We start from the raw sequence: 19,780 nt of genomic DNA on the forward strand, positions 1-19,780 counted from the left end.
GTGTGTGTGTGTGTGTGTGTGTGTGCACCACTTCCTATGCATTGGATGTCTCCATCAGGGCAGCAGAGCAGACTAAGTTTTTTCCTCGTCTTTCCTCCTGACCTCTTGTATCCTCTGGACATTGTTCTCTGAATCCTATTGAACCAGGAGTCCACAGATAAACAGCACAATGGAGAATAATGGTGTGTCTGTGTGTGTGTGTGCGTGTGTTCCTCAGCCTGTCCTTTAGCGCAGTGTGAGGCCAAGCCAATCAAAAAACCCCACCATCACTGCATTTTCTCTTTTGGAAGAATCGCAACAAGCATGAGCGCTACATACATCACTACATCACTCTGCCGCTTGAGCGACAGTATAAGCATGTTGTCTGTCCGACTCTTCAGACGGGTCGGCATAAGGACTTCACTTATATTGTGCAGCAACCTAGAAATTAAATATACGGTGACAGAGTCATATCATTGTATCACATCAGCTCACTGTGCTTTAAATTTTTGCTGTTAATCCATCTTCCTGAGGGTTAAACCTCCAAACTGAACAAATTAAATTAGTTTTCATGTGCAAAGAATTTGGACAATGAGATTTAAAAATGAATAACATAGTGTAGTATAGTCGACAGTCGATCAGCTGAATCATTATTTAACCCAGGAGTCTTGAACCTGCAGCTGGTCCTGAATGTGGCTGTTTTGTCCATCTCTAGATAAAAAGTAGAAATGAATATTTAAAAAAAAAAAATTATTCCTTTAACCCTCTCAAGGCAGGCAGTGCCGATTTGCAACAGTTAAAAACTAACAACCTGATTACCCCACATACATATTTTATGAGTTTTTTTACTCAGAAGTACCACTGCAGGACTTAGTTGTGCATTAGCAACAAAAAGTTTAATTTGAGCCTGAGGGGGTTAAGTGGTTCTTTACATTCTTCATCACATTAAAAAAATATTGTGTCATAGCACAGAACAACAGTCCCTTGTGGTGTGTGATACTTTAAACTGTGTACAATATATTAAAGCTAATCAGATTCAAAGCGCCCTGCAGAGGATAGTTACAGACAAACATTTTAGAACTGTGGTAGAAGTTTTGCAGTGTTTAGCACTGCTGCCTCACATCAAGAAAGTCTTGGGTTCAACTCCAGCAGGCAGATGGACCCTTCTGTGTAGAGTTTGCATGTTCTCCCTGTACCTGCATGGGTACTCTGCCTTCTCCCCTTTTCTGGAACTTGGTTGTCTGTGTGTTAGCCCTGCGTTAGCCTGGTCACTTGTTCAAGGTGTAACTTGCCTCTTCCTCTAAGACCTCAGTTGGAAGAAAATGGATGGATAGACTCTCGCTTTTACATGTTTCTATTAATTAGTAATGAGCAGTCATACACAATTCCAACAAAGACAACTTAGCGATAGCCAGTTTAGTAGTGCCTAAGTCCTTTTCATTCTTTTTCTTTTATTTATTCCATATGCTGCTGTGAAAAAGATTGGCGTTGAAAGAGTTTTGTTTTACAAAAATGCAAAATGACAATAAAGAATTTGTTTACTTTGGCAAATAAACCTGAAAAAGTAAACAGTTAAAACATTTTTTTCATAAACAGTATTATTCAAAATATTCCTCCAGCCTGCTGTACTATTGTTATATGTGGTAAAAGATTTAAATTATTCACACCTATTAGTAATGTTGAAAGGGTTTTTTTTATGTGGGCAGCAGGTTCATAATAAGGCCCAATCATGTTTGAGATTTCTTTTGGTCAGAAATTGTTAAAAAAAAAACAACAAAACAGCTCTTTGATAGTAAAGTTTACCTGACTTAACACTGATTTAACTATATATTCAAAAAAGTTGCATGTTTTCTGATCTCTGATGTGATGATTTACTGCTTTCCCTACTTTTGCATGTTGGCTGGCTAAAATATGACAGCTTTAAATGTAAGAAAACATTTTCAAACAATTTAAATAAAAAAAAAAATTCACAGTTAGATATCGAAAAATTTGTATTTGTAGTTATTATCATTTTATTAACATAATATTAATAATTATTATAATATTAAGTAATTAATTAATTAATTAATTACTCTTTAATTATAATATCAATTAATTACTGTGGTAATAAGTTCACATGTGATAGAGTTTAGAGACTTGTACTTATATTGATACTTCTGCAAAGCCAACGTTTAACAATCCCTTAAAACATATAAAATCATGTGTTGTGTTTATAGAACATTATTAGAAAAGAAATTCAGCCAGCTGATTGTTATAAAAACAAAATAATATCTACCTTTTAATTTTGACAAAAATCCGTTCAAATCGCAGTATTTTATGGCGTCATCGCTGCCCACTGTTGGACAAACTATGTAATGGCAACACTATACCTAATGTCCCACCTTCATCTACTCTTAAATGTCTTATTTGCCTTTTTTTCTGTCTTATTTTGTAAAGCCCTTTTTTCTTTGTTTTTAAAAGGTGCTACATACATGAAGTTTATTAGTATTACTATTAATATTATTATTATTTTCTGAGTCAAGGCTAGCCTCTCAGACCTGCGCTTCAGTTTCTTATTACCCACTTTTACTCTTACTGCACCTGACTTGTGTATAGGTGTATCTCCCGTAAAACGTCTCACTGACTTATCTTTTGGTCTGCAAAAACAAAAAGTTAAATTGAGCAAAAGTAATTTGGCTCCTCGTGCAGAAATAATGTGCAGACCAGTTTAAATGGCTGCGTGTTCAAAAGCTCTCCCGCCTGGTGCCTGCCTAAAGGAAACATCTGTTGAATGCAGTTAGAAGAGACTCATAAAAAAGTAGGTAAACTGTGACATATTAGGTGTCAGTCACCAAGATCAGTAATAACTTTGCTTTGTTGTGTTTTGTGGCAACAAGTTAATCAACTCTTGCAATGCTTTAAATCATGTTCAGTGAATTGTTTTTGAGTGCATTTGGATTATTTGATTAATCGATGGCGCTGTTGATGCTATTTGCTGTTTTTCTTAAATGAAAATATGCTGAATATCTAAAAAAACTGTTTTTTTTCTGGTAAAAACAGTGCTTAGATATTCAGTTTAATTTGATGAAATATTTCTGTTTAAGATCACACTGTGTAAATTCCTGCCTGTGTTCAGGCTTCTCTGGTGACGAAGGTGCTTGACTTTTATAAAGTGTGATTATTCTGGTTAATTCTTCACCATGTCCCTGATAGGAACGTGATATCGCAGTCAGCTTCTGTGCCTCACAATGGGCTTTTTTGCATTATCTAACAGCCTCTTTTTCCTCGCGTTAAGCCATCGTGAACCGTGAACATGTAGTCTTTAATGATTCTGTACATCACTATCACAAAGACCAAAGTGTGGTGCGTCGAGCACACGTGCCGAAGAGAGGGAGCTTTTGATAGAGCGGATGAACGGAGAAGTTTCAAGGTGCTCCTTGTATTCATTTCTGTTATCTCTGAAGCAAACGGGGTGAGAGAGTGCAGTAATTAAAAGTGGAGATGGAAGGATCTCAGGTGGAGATGTTAGAAGTCATGTCTTTGTGAAGGAAACACAAAGGTGGAGAGGTTGGTTGAATGCCTTTGCTTCATCTTAACATCGCTCATCACTCTTCAGAGGACTTTTTAAAGACACTTTCCACCTGTTGCCTTGGTACAGGAAAGAAAAGAAAGATAACTGTACACACTTGAGAGGAAACACACACACACACACAGGAAGACTCATCCTGGGCGGGTGATAAAACACAAGTCTTACACTGGTGATGGGCCACTTTCAGAGATACTGCAGCCGCGCACACACACACCCTGCTGTGTACATCTGCACACACCTTCAAGGTAAGATACCTGCTTCAACCTCGGCAAAGCCTTCTTTTACCAAACTCACTGTGTCCTCGCGGTTGACTGTCTTGCAGGCTTATATCTGATTGCACGGTTGAAGCATCTAATCACTAAAAGCTTCACATTACACTTGTTTTGTTTATCTTTTTAAAATATATCGACGGGATTGCTGTACCCCTGGCATGTCATTCATTTACATTCTGCCAGCTGTGCTTTGAATGTGCGCTCACCCATCCGTGAATGCTGTCATAAGCCCATAAAAACGCGCCGTAAAGCCAGAGGAGGGGGGCGAAACCACAGCAGGCTATTTATCAACAGCTGTAAATCATCTCCGAAGAAGAAAGAACGGAACCCTTCTCGAACGCTGGCCCCTGCACCGTGTTTCTCATGCTACTTTTGATCACTTTCTAATCCCTTAAGAAAAACACACAACAAGGAGAGAGGGAAAAAAAGTTTTCTGAACTTTTCCTCTCCACGCCTGCATTGCATGCACGTGTGTTCATTCAGCACGCAATGTCAGAATACAAGCTCCTACAGGACTTAGGTGTGTTTGGCTGAATGTTGCGCTGGAGAGGGAGGCTTTTGTTGGAAAGTATGCAGCGAGTTTTTCTTTTGTCTCTCTTGTTCCCATAATGCTCGTCGCATAACGGCTCTCTATTGTTCGGCATGCGGGACGTGAATGAGCAGGTTTATGTAGACTTTTTCGTGCCCCTTAATTTGAAGAACGTACAAAGAACAAAAAAGGAATAAACATGATGATGAGTGGATTTTGTGCCACTCTCATCAAGATAAAAGTGCGTTAAAGAGGTTATTATTGGCTTAATAGATAGCATTAATGCCTGCACTGATCAGGTTCGCTGACAGTTTATTCATTTTTTTTGCTGCTGAGTGACATAAAGGCCTTATTAAATTACGTTTCAGCGCCTTTTACTGCTTTCTCAGAATTAACCAACAGATTTGCATGGCTATCAGAGAAGTGCACATGGACATACGTCTGTTTTTGTTTGCCACGGTTAAAGATAAAGGTATAATCGGCTTGTTCCCACCCTTTTTCCAGCCGATTTGTTTATTTCTGAGAGAATTCACAAACACTCTATTGATAGACGAGCCCTGCACACACAAATAAAAACACACCGGTTTCCTGGTTCATTTACATGACTTTCTCCTGCACAACGCTGCTCTGTTGTTATGTGAAACCTAAATTTTCAAAAAAAAAATTCAGGACACAAAACTGTATACCTGTTTGTTGTTTGTTGTGTGTGTGTGTGTGTGGGTCTATAGTGCCATTTGCAAATGACCAGAGACCGTTTGTTTGCTCCGCAACAGCTCCACCAGCATGATTTGCATTTCCTTTTTAAAAAATCAATGAAATCTAAAGCGACAGTAGGCCATTATGTGCCGGTTTGCTAGAAGTTAGTTGCGTATTTGAGTTTGTGGTGTATGTGTAGCATGGAAAACAGGCCAGCGCTCCTCCGCTGCATTGAACTTCTTTGATGACTTATCATTTGTGGGGTAACATTAGATTGTATTAATGTTAAATGAAAGAGGGGGCATAGGGGCGCAGACACACATCGTCGGTAATGCAGGAGACACTCTTATGGCTTTTATCTCCCACTCTCCACAGCTGAGCGCGATAACTTGTCTAAAATCATGCGCTCACATGCATCCAAGCTGTTGTATCTCTGCAAAATAAAGAGAGAAGCGAAGCCGAGTTACAGCAGTGGACACCGTCATCCTCCGAACACCAAACCTTTGCTGTTCTTACTGCTGTTCCTTTGAGATGAGATAAGGATTTAGTTTTCCATGTTTTAATTCTTGTTCACTTTCTTTCAGTTTTATCGCAGCCTGAAGTTTAACACAATTGAAGGCAAAACCACCCAGATAAATTTCTGTATGTGGCATTGAAGCACCTTATCAGCCCGTCACCTCCAAAAACAAAAGATGCCTGCTAACTGGAAAGAATGGTCAGCTTTCTTTTCAAATCCTAGAGCTATATTTAGTTTACTCTTTAAGCTACTTCATTAGTCAGCAATAGTATTTAACTAGAAGTAGTCAAAATTGGGGGAAAAAAGCATTTAAAGTTGTTTTTTTTCTTTTTTTTTAAAAAAAAGGCTCTGTAATTAAAACAGCTGGGCACAAACAGCAGGAAATAGTGCACTTGTCTTGGGACTATTTTCAGCTGTGGATTCGTATGCATTTAGTGCCCTAGTGAGTATTTACAGCAGCAGCACAGGTGTGTGCCACAGTAAAGTACAGTGTGTGTGTTTGTGGCGTTGAAAGAGCATGTCAGCCGGTGCAAAAGCGGGCCTGAGTCAGAGCAGTTGTGAAAACAGCAGAGCTCCGTGAAACAAAGGAATTAAAAACGATAACACAGTAATTGCTGGCAGATTCCATCAACTGCTGATTTTTGGCTTTCTTCACCTTATTCATTCACAAAACGAAAAGCGTGGAAAAACACAAGCTTACCCTCTCAAAAATAATCTGCTTGGCAAAAAGTGTTCAGTCCTGTTTGTCAGCCTAAAGTTAACCTTTAGCTGTTTCTGCACATCTAATAGGAAAGGCAGCAAATCCATTTTTCTACCTGGGCTCTTCTTTCTTCTCTGTCATCTGGCAGCCCAGGAGATAAGCACGCTGTTACTGAATCTAAGAAAAAGGAATGAAAAGAACCTTTTCATTTTCTCCCCAAAAGTCGAATGACCACATTTTTTTGTGGTTAATGCAGATAAGAAGAAGGGTCTGCACGGGGTGGAGGTCAGAGTGGATGGATGGGTTAACAAAACATCAGACAGTTGGGTTTTAAAAAACAAACAAACATTGACTATTGATTTGTGGCTGTGACTACATGTTTGTTATTACATTATATTGTGATAATGAAGACCTGCTAACCTTACCTTAGTAACTATTTTACTCCATATCACCAAGCCGTTTTGTATGTAAATCCAACCAAACTTTTACCGTAATGTTAACACACCATAACAGTTTTATTAATGTCTTTGTATCGCTGCCATCTATGATGCCGCATCAGATCAAAAACTCTTTCAGTGTATTTGAGCAAGTGAAAACTTTTGCTATATAAAACATGGTGTTGTAGGCAGCTAGTTACTGAGTGCAGGCAGCTGGTAGTACTCAGTCAAGCTCAGCCCCAAGATTGCTTTTACACTTATTATTAAACTATAAGTCGTAGTTGCTTTACACACGGTATATGCTCACTGGTCACTTTATTAGGTATACTTTGCTTGTGTCAGGTTGGACCCCTTTTGTCAAACGTGGTGCATTGCATTGAGATCTGGTGACTATGGAGGCCAGTGAAAATGTTGTAGCACATTATACTGGTGGAAGCAGCCATCGTAAGATAGGTAGTGGACATAAATGGACATCCTAAGCAACACTGCTCAGGTAGGCATTTAAACAACCCTGAACTCGTACAAAGGGGCCCCCAAAGTGTGCCAAGAAAATATCACTACTCCACCAGCACCAGTCTGAACCTTTGATACAGGGCAGGATGGATCCATTTTCTTGTTCTTGTTGACAAATTCCAAATCTGTTATGTTGCAGCAGAAATCAAGGCTGTGTGTTTCCAGTCTCCTGTTGTGCAATTTTGATGAGTCCGTACGAATCGTAGCCTCAGTTTTTCTGTTTGTAGCAGGCGGAAGTGGCATCCGACGAGGTCTTCTGCTGCTGTTGCCCATCTGCTTCAAGGTTTGACCTGTTGTGCGCTCAGAGATGCTTTTTGGTTGTAACAAGTGGTAATTTGAGGTCAGCTCGAAGCAGTCTGGCCATTCTGCTCTGACATCAACAAGGCATGCTCTCCCACTTTCTGTTTTTCAGATCATTCTGTGTGGCAAAATCCCAGTAGAACTCCAGTTTTTACGACATCCTGATGTACAGCCTGAACTTCAACAGGGCGTCTTGATTGTGTCTACATTTGTGAGTTGCTACCGTGCAATTAGCTGATTAGACATGTAGCCTAGCAAGCAGTTGAACAGGTGTACCTAACAAAATGGCCAGTAAGTGCATATCCTGACTGTAGAATATCTAGAGCTCCCCTACTGCTTTCTGTTCTCCTGCTTTCATCTCTCTTTCTCCTTCTTGAACAGGCCTCTCTATGTGAATGGATTTCTCTGTAAGCCCTAACATAAGAGGCAGTGGGGCATATTGTGATTTTTATGCAGAGCTTCTGTTGTGTATTCCTATTTTCAGGCACTATCTTGATGTATGTGCTGTGTAGTCAGGGCCATGGGCTGGGTCTGTGTGCGTAGCGAGGCGGACTGTGTCATTACGGCGGTCAGCCAGCTACTTCAGACATGATCTCCAGCTTATTGGAGCTGGTTAAGATCTATGGCACTAAGTTGTTGCATACGCAGCTGTACTTGTGAAGCTGAAGCACACATATGCACTCGCGTGTGCGCGCGCACACACACGCAGCAAAGACCTCCTGCAGTTTGCCAGTGCCGAAACAAACAGTCCCTCAGCAGAATCACCTGTTGTGCTCCTACTGCTCAAAGGCGTTGCCATAGTAACGTCTCAGAGTCCTGGCCTCTTGGTCTATGAGACCCTCTGCAAATATAGACCCCCCCTCTCCCCCCCACTACTGCTACCACCATGACCATTAGAAACTCCTGAAAACATGCACACACACACACACACACACACACACACACACACACACACACACACACACACACACACACACACACACACACACGTTATGTACATGTGGGTGCTCTCAAGAAGCAGTAAATGGAGTGAGGATATAAAGTGTGCCAGGCTAAAGGAGAGAGAGCACATTGTGAGAGTCGGGCCTCCTTTGTCTGAGCTAGCCTGAAGGAGCAGGGGGTGGAAAAGGGAATGGGGGTGGAGGGGCTTTGTGAAGGAAGAGGAGAAAAAAAGTGGCCTTCATACACATCCTTTCTTCTCCTTCTCTTGTTCTATCTCTTTATTGGGAGTGTGTTTTGTCTTCTCTCTCCCCACTCACCACACCACCACCTCCTCCTCCTCCTCTGATAAATGCCACAGTAGCCTTTCGCTAGCCGCCACAATAGACGACCTGTTTCGGTGAACGCAACGGGAAGAGAGAAAAGGGAGCGAGAGAGAGGGAGAAAGAGGGACGAGAGTGAGACATGAAAAGAAAGATGGCTGCTTTTTAACCTGTGCTTCTGAAAAGCAGGAGAATAAAAGGGGCTGTGACTAAAGCCAGAGTCCTGTTCTCCTCTCTTTTCTCTCTCCTCGGTGTCTTTGTGAAGGGCACGGTTGTGTCATCAGCCTATTTATACATCTTATTTAGAAAGCTTTTGAGAAAGAGAGAGGCAGTGGTCATAGAGAGAGCACATTATGAAGCGTATTAAGCAGGATTTAAACACAGAGGACGGGTTAGATGTGTTTGACGTTGATGTTAGTGTACTGGAGACATACAGTCACATAAAGTTAACAACTGAGTTAACTCTAAATGTTACTCAGACTTACTTTTTTATCACTCTGGAGTATTTTCATATGGATGGCTGTAGTGGAAAACGAATGCATAGACTTTGCATCAATGTGTAAAATGTACCATATTATAGAAAACCTAGTAAATCATGCATTTAAATGTTGTAGAAAATGAAAAAAAGTACATGTATCATCTGCAAATTTCGAAAAAACAAACAAACAATAGAAGCGTGCATTATACTGTCACTGAATGGAGTACACTGTGTAGCGAGATCAGTTTCAAATTTGTATACTTGGAGTATTTTAGTCGGTGACAACGAATTCTATTTTAATCCATTTTTTTGTTGGCCATATGATTTGGATAAAACCTCATTTGCAAGAGAGCTCTGGCTGTATTAAAAAAGACAGGGTATTGTGGTAGGAGCATCACAGTATACCTGTACTGATGACAGTGACATTTCAAAGTGAAATGCTTTATAATACAATTACATAAAGTGTATAACATGGATTTGTTAATACTGTAACTAGTAGTACAGTTTCCTGTGTTTGCACAGTTCTTGCTGCAGACTGCGTCCACCTCTCTACACTTGAGTGATTTAAGTCATCCCATTGCCAAAAAAGACTACGACACAACGCTATTTTTTAGTGTAGTTTTCAATCACAACTTTTAATTATTTTAATTACTATTTTCTCATTTTTTTCTTTCTTTTCTTCCATAATTTTCCATTGAAGCACATATAGGCAAAGGTCAGCTCTACTCTAGTCAATATTCTACAAATGTTAACTTTCAGCCAAATACACTATGGAGGTGCATGCTGTAAGAACATATAGGCATCACTGTCACGGCTGATATATTTCAGTACAGTGGTGTTACCATGATTAGTAGTACTGTGGAATATTTTTATATTCCATATAAAAACAGACAAACACAGACACATAAGTCTTATGTTTATTTTATCTATTTCTTTTACATATATGGACAACTACTAATGGATTTGTCCTTTTTTAGTGTTTTGGACACTGAAACACTTAATTCTGCTGAGAATCACAAACAATCCGTGCTTGAAAGCAGCGCATTGAAGCAGCACAGCAGCTGCTGTCTGGAGAGCCTGTGAACTTTAAACTGTGCTCTTACCTCGCCTCACGTACCTGTTGACTGGGAAGATTGTTGAGCTGAATCTTTTCAATATTGCCTTAAAAGTCTTTTTTTTCCCTCTTCACCTCCCCGCGCTGTTTTTCTGTGCTTGTAAAACCCTCACAGTTGTGCTGCTTCTGTTGGAAAAGAGAAATTAAATTGATGGCATGCATTTGTCTGTATTCGCGCATGCTGCTCTATCTGACAAAGATGAGAAAGTAATTCCATTCTGCATCAGTCTGCTTTAGTTTAGCAGTCAAATACACGGACTGTATGTTGTAAATTGTAACAAAGTGCAGTAAATTGGGACTTTGTGTGGCAACAAATACCCAAACTTTTATTTTGGAGTACACCAGTGTTGGCTGTGGTTGCTTCTACCTTGTTAAAAGAGAAACACAAAAAGCTTGTGCTTATCAGTTCTGCTGAAAGTCAGCCACACCGCAACAAGATGAATAAGAGAAACCACAACCCCTTACACCGTCACTCAATAGAACAGATGAAAACGAACAGAAGACAGTAGTATGCAAACCAAGGTAGGATGCAAAGTCAAAACGATTCCTTTAATGAGCGATGTCAGGGGTTAGTAATATTCATCTTTAAATGTAAATTCTTGATTGTTCTTATCAGAGATAGACTGAAGCTGTTTGACAAATACCACACAGAGCTTAAGACAAAGCCTGACTCATTCCTGTATTAATAAGAAGGACTGAAATGGGACTGCTTTTGAAATCAAGCAGTTGTCCCTGATCTCTTGACGACAGACAAAAGTCTTAGTGGTTTTGCTGAAGAAACTAAGCACATCTTTGTGGTCTGTGTTGACTCATACGCAGTGCGTGTTCAGTCTAAGTCCTTGTTAAACCTTCAGCAGATACAGATAATTTTTTTTAGGGAGGAAGGAAACAAAAGCAGAAGCAGCGTTGCTGAAGATCTGCAGATGACTCAGTTTGGGTGAACTCATTTATAGGTGCTAATCAGTTATTCAAACTCTATGTAAATGTATTATTATAAGTTACAAATAAAAACACCTATGTGACAGATGGACAAATGCTGACATGCAAAATTTCAGCATTATGCAGGTCCTGATAGCAGGGCAGCAGTTTGATAAGATATCACAACTTTTTACTGATAAAACCAGAAAAGATGGAGAGAATACATCATGGCTTTTGAGATGAATGCATTTTTAAGAGATGTGAATTTACTTTAATCACCTAGTAAGTAAGGCATTTATTTTTCTACTATTCTGAGCTCATCGGTGCAGGAAAACAAAGGGGCACGCCTTATCTAAGCTAGCCGATCATACATCGGGACTGAAAGATGATCTTAACTTGTCTCTTAGTATTCTGGTAACGTCTATGTTAAACCCATCTAATTAAAATGCATACTTCATTGTGTGGAGTATTAGAGTAACTAACTGATGTTGAGTTAGCTTGTTTTTCTGCAGCATGCAAACCAGGCCTTGATATTTAGAACCGCCCATCTCTTGTTAAAGAAATGTCCATAAAATCAATGTGATGGTTATTAGCAAAGACGATATCTCCGTCCTCTATTGTCGGGCTGATGAGGAGACAGACTCTTTTACTTGCTGATCTAATAGAAATAAACTAAATGTAGGTTTTGAAGCCTTAAGTCTCAGATCAAGCCAAACTAAGGTTTACTCCTGCTTCAGGCTTTTGCAACCAGAGTTTGCTCAGTTATTATGGTTTTCCAACTGTCCGTGATTTCATTTACCTGTGAAAAGCACAATCCTCTTCCTGTTTTGGTTGCACACTTGAGCCTCCATTTTCCCAGGGAATTTCATGTGCAGTTGGTACTGCTTGAATATAGCTGCCGCATTGGGCAACCAACATTTATTTTACAGTATAGTCAGCTAAAATTGTGATGTCACTATGAATCAAAGCACTTTCGACTCCAAGTCACATTTTAACCCTACTTTGGTAGATGTTATGCTGTCCCCTTCTACACACTTTATCTACGGTTAACCTCACGTGCACGTCTTTGTCCTCTTGCTTTGAGGTGATGGTGCCCATTTACTAAGAAAGCAGCTGTCCCACTAATGTTTCCATCTTACTGATGTTAGGATTTGTATGGGGAGCTTGTGATGGGAACTGCAAAAACTAGTTATTCAGCTCTATATTTGGTTAAGATGGCATGGGTTACAGTTGACCATAACAACAACAATAGAAGGAGGTAATATGTGTTAACCCTCTGATCGCTAAGTCATGTAAACACTTAGAACAGGTCGATATGACCAAAAATATTTATCACGATATACATTTGAAAATTTGCGATAATGATATAACTGATGATATAATTGACACTAGACAAAATACTTTACAACTCCACAACTTTATTAGTGCAAAAAAAAACCCCATCAATTTATTTTCACTTAAACAAGCAGCTGTTTTTTATGTGCATTAAAGTTATATAAAAACGTAACAGTGCAAATTCCTTGCTGACAGTTTAACCAAAAAGCATTTCCAGTGGAAACTGGCCGACATATCCTCAGCATAACCATGTATAATATCCACAAAACTTAAAAAGAGGTTATACACACACAATACGGTAATATTATGTTGAAGCACAGTACGTATCACTCCGCGAGGCTGCTGCCTACAATAGCCGTAATGCTCCGACAATCCATCAAGCGGTGCGGGTTCGTAGCTTAGCAAAGTTGTACTGAAACATTTGACAGATTTTCGAGTGCCGTGTACCACATAAAATCATTTCGAGGTCAGTAAACACAATCAGAATTCATACATAAGGCGCACGGGATTATAAGGGGCACTGTTGATTTTCAGAAGTGTGCCGTATTTTCCAAAAAACACGGTAATAACGACAGCCCGCTAGCATGCTCTACCAAAAATAGTGCTTTGTTGTGTATCTGATGGACGAAAGCCGCTTTCGCCCTTCTCATTCTCCGTCGCCACCATGCTTTTTCCACCATGTGCGTATGAAAACAAAGGCACTGCGCATGCGCATTTTATCCATATTCTATCGCGATATTTCATTTTCTTATCGTTGCCCAACATTATACCGGTATTACCGTGAAAGGTATGATATGGCCCAGCCCTATAAAAACTAAACTGTATTGTGGAGAAAGGCATCATGTACTATTCTGGGGAAAATACATAGTTTTTAATATGTCTCATTTAGAATGAGTGTTGACTTGTTGACTTAGAGGAACAATACAATAAAAACAAAGATGACATATTCTCATTGACTGGAGATTATTTGTACTTTTGTATTTTTCGGACAATAAAGCACACTTAAAATCCTTTAATTTTCTCAAAAATCGACAGTGTACCTTATAATCTGGTGTGCCTTATGTATGAATTCTGGTTGGGCTCTCAAAAATCTGTCAAAAAATGTTTTAGTATGACTTTGGTAAGCTACAAAGCCACACCTCTTGATGGATTGTCGGAACATTATGGCTACTGTAGTCAAGAGGAATCTGGGTCCAAAACTCCGTCTTCTTCAGATCCCGAAGTCAAACAAACACTGAGAGTAAAAAGCTGTCTAAATTCTTTCATCTGTAATAAAATGATCAGCGTTGCTGCTTCACCAGGTGTAACAATTAAGTCTAACATCCAGGCATCCATGAAAACAGAAGTTATTCAATTTAACTGAGTTAGAAGTTAGCAGGAAGTTAGCTACATGTGCTACATGGTGGCTAGCTACACAGCTATGTTAGCATAGCATAAACACAGTGAAGCTTGAGGATGAAAGCCAACTTTTTTCCACTCGATAAAAATTAATGTGAGGGTTCCCGATGGTTAGGGACAAATGCAATCGCATGGCAGGATGCTGTAAACGGACCAAACTTCATTTAGGAGAACGACTGAGATAATCCATCCACAATACCAGGTTAGTCATTAATAAACTGCAACAACACGTGAACAGACGAGCTGCGAGAGACTTCAACATTAATGAATCAATGGTACGCAAGTGGAGGAAGCAGGAAGAATGAGTTGAGTAAAGTTTGACTTATCTGACTGTTTTGTTTCGCTTAATGCGTCTTATAATTCGAAAAATACAGTATGTATTTGCTGCAGCATTTAGTATCATATTTAAACTATTTGGCACTCTTGTAAGTGAAACTCTTTAGATATGCTATCTTAAATTTCTGATAGCAGAATTTTTCATTTCATGGTAAATTAGGAAAATGTTTGATGTCTACTTTGTACGAATAAATATAGGTATACTTGTGTGTCATTTCGTTTGATTAGCTCACAGCCAGAATATATTTCCCCATGAGTTTCTTCTACTGCAGGTTACTTCATGTATGCCACAAACACCATGAGCAGTGCATAGAATGATTCTAGTACCTCAGATTGTCAGGAAGTCTATTCAGGGGCCAGCAAGCAGACTTATTTTGTTTTTCTTGCCACGCTCATGGTGTGTGTATGAGATTTTCAATCCTCTTGCTTTCTTATCTGACATGCAAAACATTTTTTCTTCGCTCGTTCGTGCCGCTGCTGATTCTCAAATGTATTGTGATGTAGGGCTGTTCGATATAACGATATATATCGGATGACGATATAAAAACGTCCATCGTTTCATTTTACGCTATCGTTTGTTTCGTGGTGTCGCAAAATAAACTGTTTACAGCAATATTTTTTTCATCGTTTTGATGGTCACTGTAGTGGCTATATTAATTTCTTAAAGTTCTCTCTTTCTCTTATATTTTATATAACCACACTACAGATGGACAAGTGCCTGTTTTTATGCGTTGTCGTTAGCAACAACGACGGTAAAACCATCGCGTGTCCGCTTGTTTATGTTCCACATAAGCCTTTCACAATAAAGCTCAATATCCTGTTGAGACTTTTCAAAATACACTGAATCACGTGAAAGAGCAGATTATTTACGGATGAGAAGCAAAAAAGAGCCGTCAGGTGCTAAAAAATAAACCATAGACTCAAACCTTAGAACAGGCTTTTTCCCCGCAGCACGCCGTGTAATAAATACTCACAAAGAAAACGGCGGCCGTTACAACTTATGTCTGAAAATGTATCGTTTCATGCATCGGTTAAAACACTCGACTCCAGCTACACGATGCAAAGCTGGAAACACTTCACGCAAGTTGAGCTGCCCGAGATTCACAGAATTTACAGAAAATGTTACATTTTTGTGATTTATATCGTTATCGAGACGATAGAATTCTTATATCGGGATATGAGATTTTGGTCATATCGCACAGCCCTATTGTGATGTGTGCCCTTCTTGTAACTATTTTCTTCCCTTTATTAAATATGGATTTTAAACTTCCAACCCAAACAGAGCTCAGTCTTCATACAATAAAGTTGCTCCACAGTGTACGAATTAATATGCATCTCTGCTAAATGTCTTCATTCATGTTGTGTCTCTTTACGTAACCTCCACTAAATCTATATTTGTTGCATTTGCAAGTACGAGGTGATGTAGAGATGTAATGGAATACCGTGTGTGTGTGTGTGTGTGTGTGTGTGTGTGTGTGTGTGTGTGTGCTCAGTGCAGTGGGTGGACCCCTGAGGGGCAGCCCCTGAGCTGCAAGAGGAAAAGGGGAGTAAAATGTAGTCTTTGTGATGTCTCTATCACTCTATCACAGTGCGGGAGCTCCCAACACTGCTCTTTGTGTGTGATGAACTGACCAACGACCACAGAACAACAGCAACTTATCAGGCCTTATAGTATGTGCGCGCACACACACACACACACACACACACACACACACACACACACACACACACACACACGCATTCATTGCACACTAAAAGGAAAAAAGAGAAACTTGAGAAAATTGGAAAACTGTGTGTGTATGCTTGATGAGGTTATTCTTTGGACTATGCACCATGGTTCAGTACTCTTGACATCAAAAGGCCAAGAGAACAGAAGAAGAGAGGGGAAGGAAAGAGGAAGAGAGCAAGGCTTTTGTGTCTCCAGTCCTAAGAGCTCATTCTCTAATGAGGCCCAGTCAGCAACACAAGGAAGCTGGTGTGTGTGTGTGTGTGTGTGTGTGTGTGTGTGTGTGTGTGTGTGTGTGTGTGTGTGTGTGTGTGTGTGTGTGTGTGTGTGTGTGTACCCACATGTTACCAAACCTCTCCAATATTTAAAAAAAATAAATAAATAAAAAAATCCAAGACCAAAACATACTCTCACAAATCTTTGAGACCTCATCTCTCAGCGCGATCTTACAAGTGTTCAGTACAAGTGTTGTGTTGGACGGCCTTGAAATGTGATTGAAAAGCAGCTTTTGAATGTGAAAGCAGCCAGGTAGTGTTAAATAAAAGTGACTTAAACTGTTGGAGATCCAGAGAAGTAGAGCTTGAAAAGGTGTGTAAGTCAAGTAAAACTGTGTGCATGTTTGAAATTCAGGAGTTTAAAGTGTGATTTGCAATTGTGAGACAAATTGCAAAGGAATGCTCACAATAAGCTGCAGTACATGTCTTCGTTTTTTTCTTGCTCACCTGACATCATCCACTGGTTTCTAGAGTTTGAATTTTTCATCCTTAGGCCATTGAGATGTTTATTTTCTTTTTCTCAAGTCAGGGATGATTATATTTAGATGAGCGGACTGAGTGATAAAATTTCTGAAAACACTGCCATGCATCCATAAGCTGCATGAGTGCAAACTTTCTAGATACTCTGTACCTCACATCAAGTCATAATACACTATATGGACAAAGGTACTGGCCACTCACAGGTCATGAAACACGGCGTGTTTACGATGCACCTCAGCATAATGGCTTAATGGCCCACTTTGGCTGTAGTCAGCGCCTAATGTAAAGAATAAAGTAACATGCCTGACGGGACAAGTAGAACAAGAACTATTCTGTGCTGGGAAATAACTGAGTATCCAGTTCCTTTGAGGTTGAATCCCCACCAGCACCTTTAACTGTTTACGCTGACAGACACATGGCATTGCAGAGGTTCTTATTAACGACACATTTTCTCTTCACAATGACAAACATCATCACGTTGCTATATGGACCACATGGAACGGCTTCTTGTTATCTTTCAGGAGATAATTAGTGCTCGGAACAAAAGAGGGCAAGTAAAATCATGTGTGTCTCCCATGTAACCTTTGTGGAACATCATAAAGGTGCGTTTGCTTACTTGTATCTATTTACAACATAGTTGACTAAACATTGTTACCTCACTGAAGCTTTACTTATTTTCTTCAAAAAACTACTCTCGCAGCGCTGCCAAACTGGCTGATATTGTATCTCGCATCACACCAGAATTCCCTACATTTTCAGCTTGAGTGTGTCCGATCAGATTACCTCTGCACTATACACCACTGTGCACTTACGGCAACTAATTGTGGAGCTCCTTTCCCCACTTGCACGCAGGAGTCAGAGACCAAACTACATCCAACAATGTAAAATGAGAGGTAACAGTGAGGGAGGGGGCTTTATAATACTGCATTGTACATCAAAATGTTGAAATTTGTGCTTTATCAAATGATCTGATCACGATAAAGCAATCGGAGCTTTGATTAAAAAGTTTTTGGTAAATAGTAGGGTAAAGATTTTTTAAAGAATTTTTTTTTTTTGCTTCGTTTTAAAATCGTTTGCTTGTCTCTTTGATTCGTTGTGACCGGTTGCCTTATTCCCTTACCTTTACAACCACCCACCCGGCATTTTTCTGTCCCCCCACCCCTCCACCCCGCCACACATCCTGGAAATCATAAAAAGCCTAGAATAAAGCCGACTGTGTTCGAAAGTGTCTAAAGCCCGTGAATGTGCTTATCACACCGCAATCAAACCTGTTGGCTGGTTGAGGTCCGATCAGTGTCATGCACGTCTGTAAGCAGCAAAGGTTACCTGCAAACAGCATGCTAATTATGCAAACACGGCGGCTATACGATGGGATTTGAACAGGCTCTTTGTACTTCCCCTCTTGGGGGGGGGGCTGGTCAGAGGTAACAGAAGAGTAGAAAAGACAGGCGTTACCGGTGAGGGAGAAACACTCACTATGACCTGTGTCAGCAGATCTCTTCCAGTTCTTCCAGTCAGGGAGCGCTGTTGGATCTCCTCACTTCCACTCTGCACTACCAGGTAAGTACAGACAGCTACAGAGGGTAGATGGATAGGTGAGAGTCCAAGGTGTGCTTGTGTAAGTGTTTGTGAACATCTTTTAATTCAGTCTTGCTTTTCCTTTAAATAGACACTGATCAAAGTAGGAGATGCATGTTTCTTTAAAAAAATGAATATGTGTGTTTTTAATGCTCCGTGTTACTAATGAAGCACAACCACTGACTGAACTGGTGATGTGGTTTGCTTGAGTAATGTTTTGCTTGACGCTCTTGCCGTGATAAGGCCGAGCAAGGCCCTGTGGGCAAACTGGCTCTATAGCTGGTGCGGAACGCTAAATTGTTTTATCATCCCTAATCAAATAGTGCTAGCTGCAAAACATATCCACAAACACTTGTTTGTACATTGGTTCGCACTTGTCTTAACATGACTGCACAGCAGGTTGGAAACTTATAGTGTGAGTTCGGTCATGGGACACCGCTGACAATTGAACAACAAGTGAGAAAATTTCCTGAATGCGATTGTTTTTCAGAGATGAAACTGGCTACGGAAACTCGTGCAGATCAGCGTCTGAGTTATTTTACCTTTTTCTTTGTTTGTTGCATTTTTTTTTTTTTTTGACCTGATAGATTCTTGTGCCTGAGCCAAGTATAAGTAAGTGATTTTGTGTTTTTGTTTTTTGCATTTGGCAGAAGGAACCTTCTGCCATTACAGCTGTCAGTCTCACTACCGACAAAGAGAATGTCTTTATTTGTTTATCACCAAGTAGGCTGCTTTAGATGTCTAACATTTTATCCTGCTGCTCGCTACTGCTGAGAATGGCTCCTGGCACTCTCTCTTACGTCTATTGTGCATTCTGTGCTATTCTGCCTCAGGCAGCAGTTAGAAAGCGACAAGGACGATATAAACCCAGCAGCCTGCTCTTGTTGGGAGGGGTAAGGTGAAAAGAAAAACAAGCGGTGAGAAAAGAATAAAGAAACAAAGGAAGAAAAGAAAAGAAAGGGAGAACAACAGAAGGGATTTGCATTGCCAAGCCTCCTGGGGGGAAATGTTGGGTTTTACATGTTACAACTTGTTGGGTAACTGAAGGTTTTGTGTGAAGTGATTCTTGTGTCATGGGAAGTATAACGTTTCAGTGTTTTGAGTGCTCAAAGGAAAGGAGGCCATTTTTGTCAGAGGACAGAGGTATGCTCTCTCCCTGTCATTCTCCAGCCCCTCCCTGTCTGTTGTGGCGGGAGCGCTCAGCTCGCAGCGGGTAGTCCTGGAACAGCGCAGCCATGACTGTGGTTGGATAGCGAGGCCACTGTGGTCTGCTTTCAGAGGATCAACTCCCCGAATCCTTCCTGTCAGAGACTAATTACGTGTTTTGTCGAATGTGATCGTATTTTAATGACGCTAGAGCTAGGAATTA

The 19,780-nt window shown here is 40.1% G+C and overlaps 1 protein-coding gene across 5 annotated transcripts in view; it reads left to right on the forward strand.

The window, feature by feature from the left end:
* Positions 1 to 19,780, forward strand: part of sox13 (SRY-box transcription factor 13) — a 51,412-nt gene that overhangs the window by 2,600 nt on the left and 29,032 nt on the right. For 2 of the 5 annotated variants that reach the window (XM_026169002.1, XM_026169003.1), the window contains exon 1: positions 18,287 to 18,393. The exons of 1 other annotated variant lie outside the window; for it this stretch is intronic. In XM_026169002.1, the coding sequence (XP_026024787.1) occupies positions 18,311 to 18,393 (83 nt within the window). In that variant the 5' untranslated portion in view covers positions 18,287 to 18,310. Of the gene's footprint in view, positions 1 to 3,018; positions 3,793 to 7,623; positions 7,723 to 18,286; positions 18,394 to 19,780 lie in introns of those variants that run through there. 2 more of the 5 variants (XM_026169005.1, XM_026169006.1) reach the window with 2 other exon arrangements.

This window comes from Astatotilapia calliptera, chromosome 5, assembly GCF_900246225.1.
Source record: "Astatotilapia calliptera chromosome 5, fAstCal1.2, whole genome shotgun sequence".
In the NCBI taxonomy this organism is placed as follows: Eukaryota; Metazoa; Chordata; class Actinopteri; order Cichliformes; family Cichlidae; genus Astatotilapia; species Astatotilapia calliptera.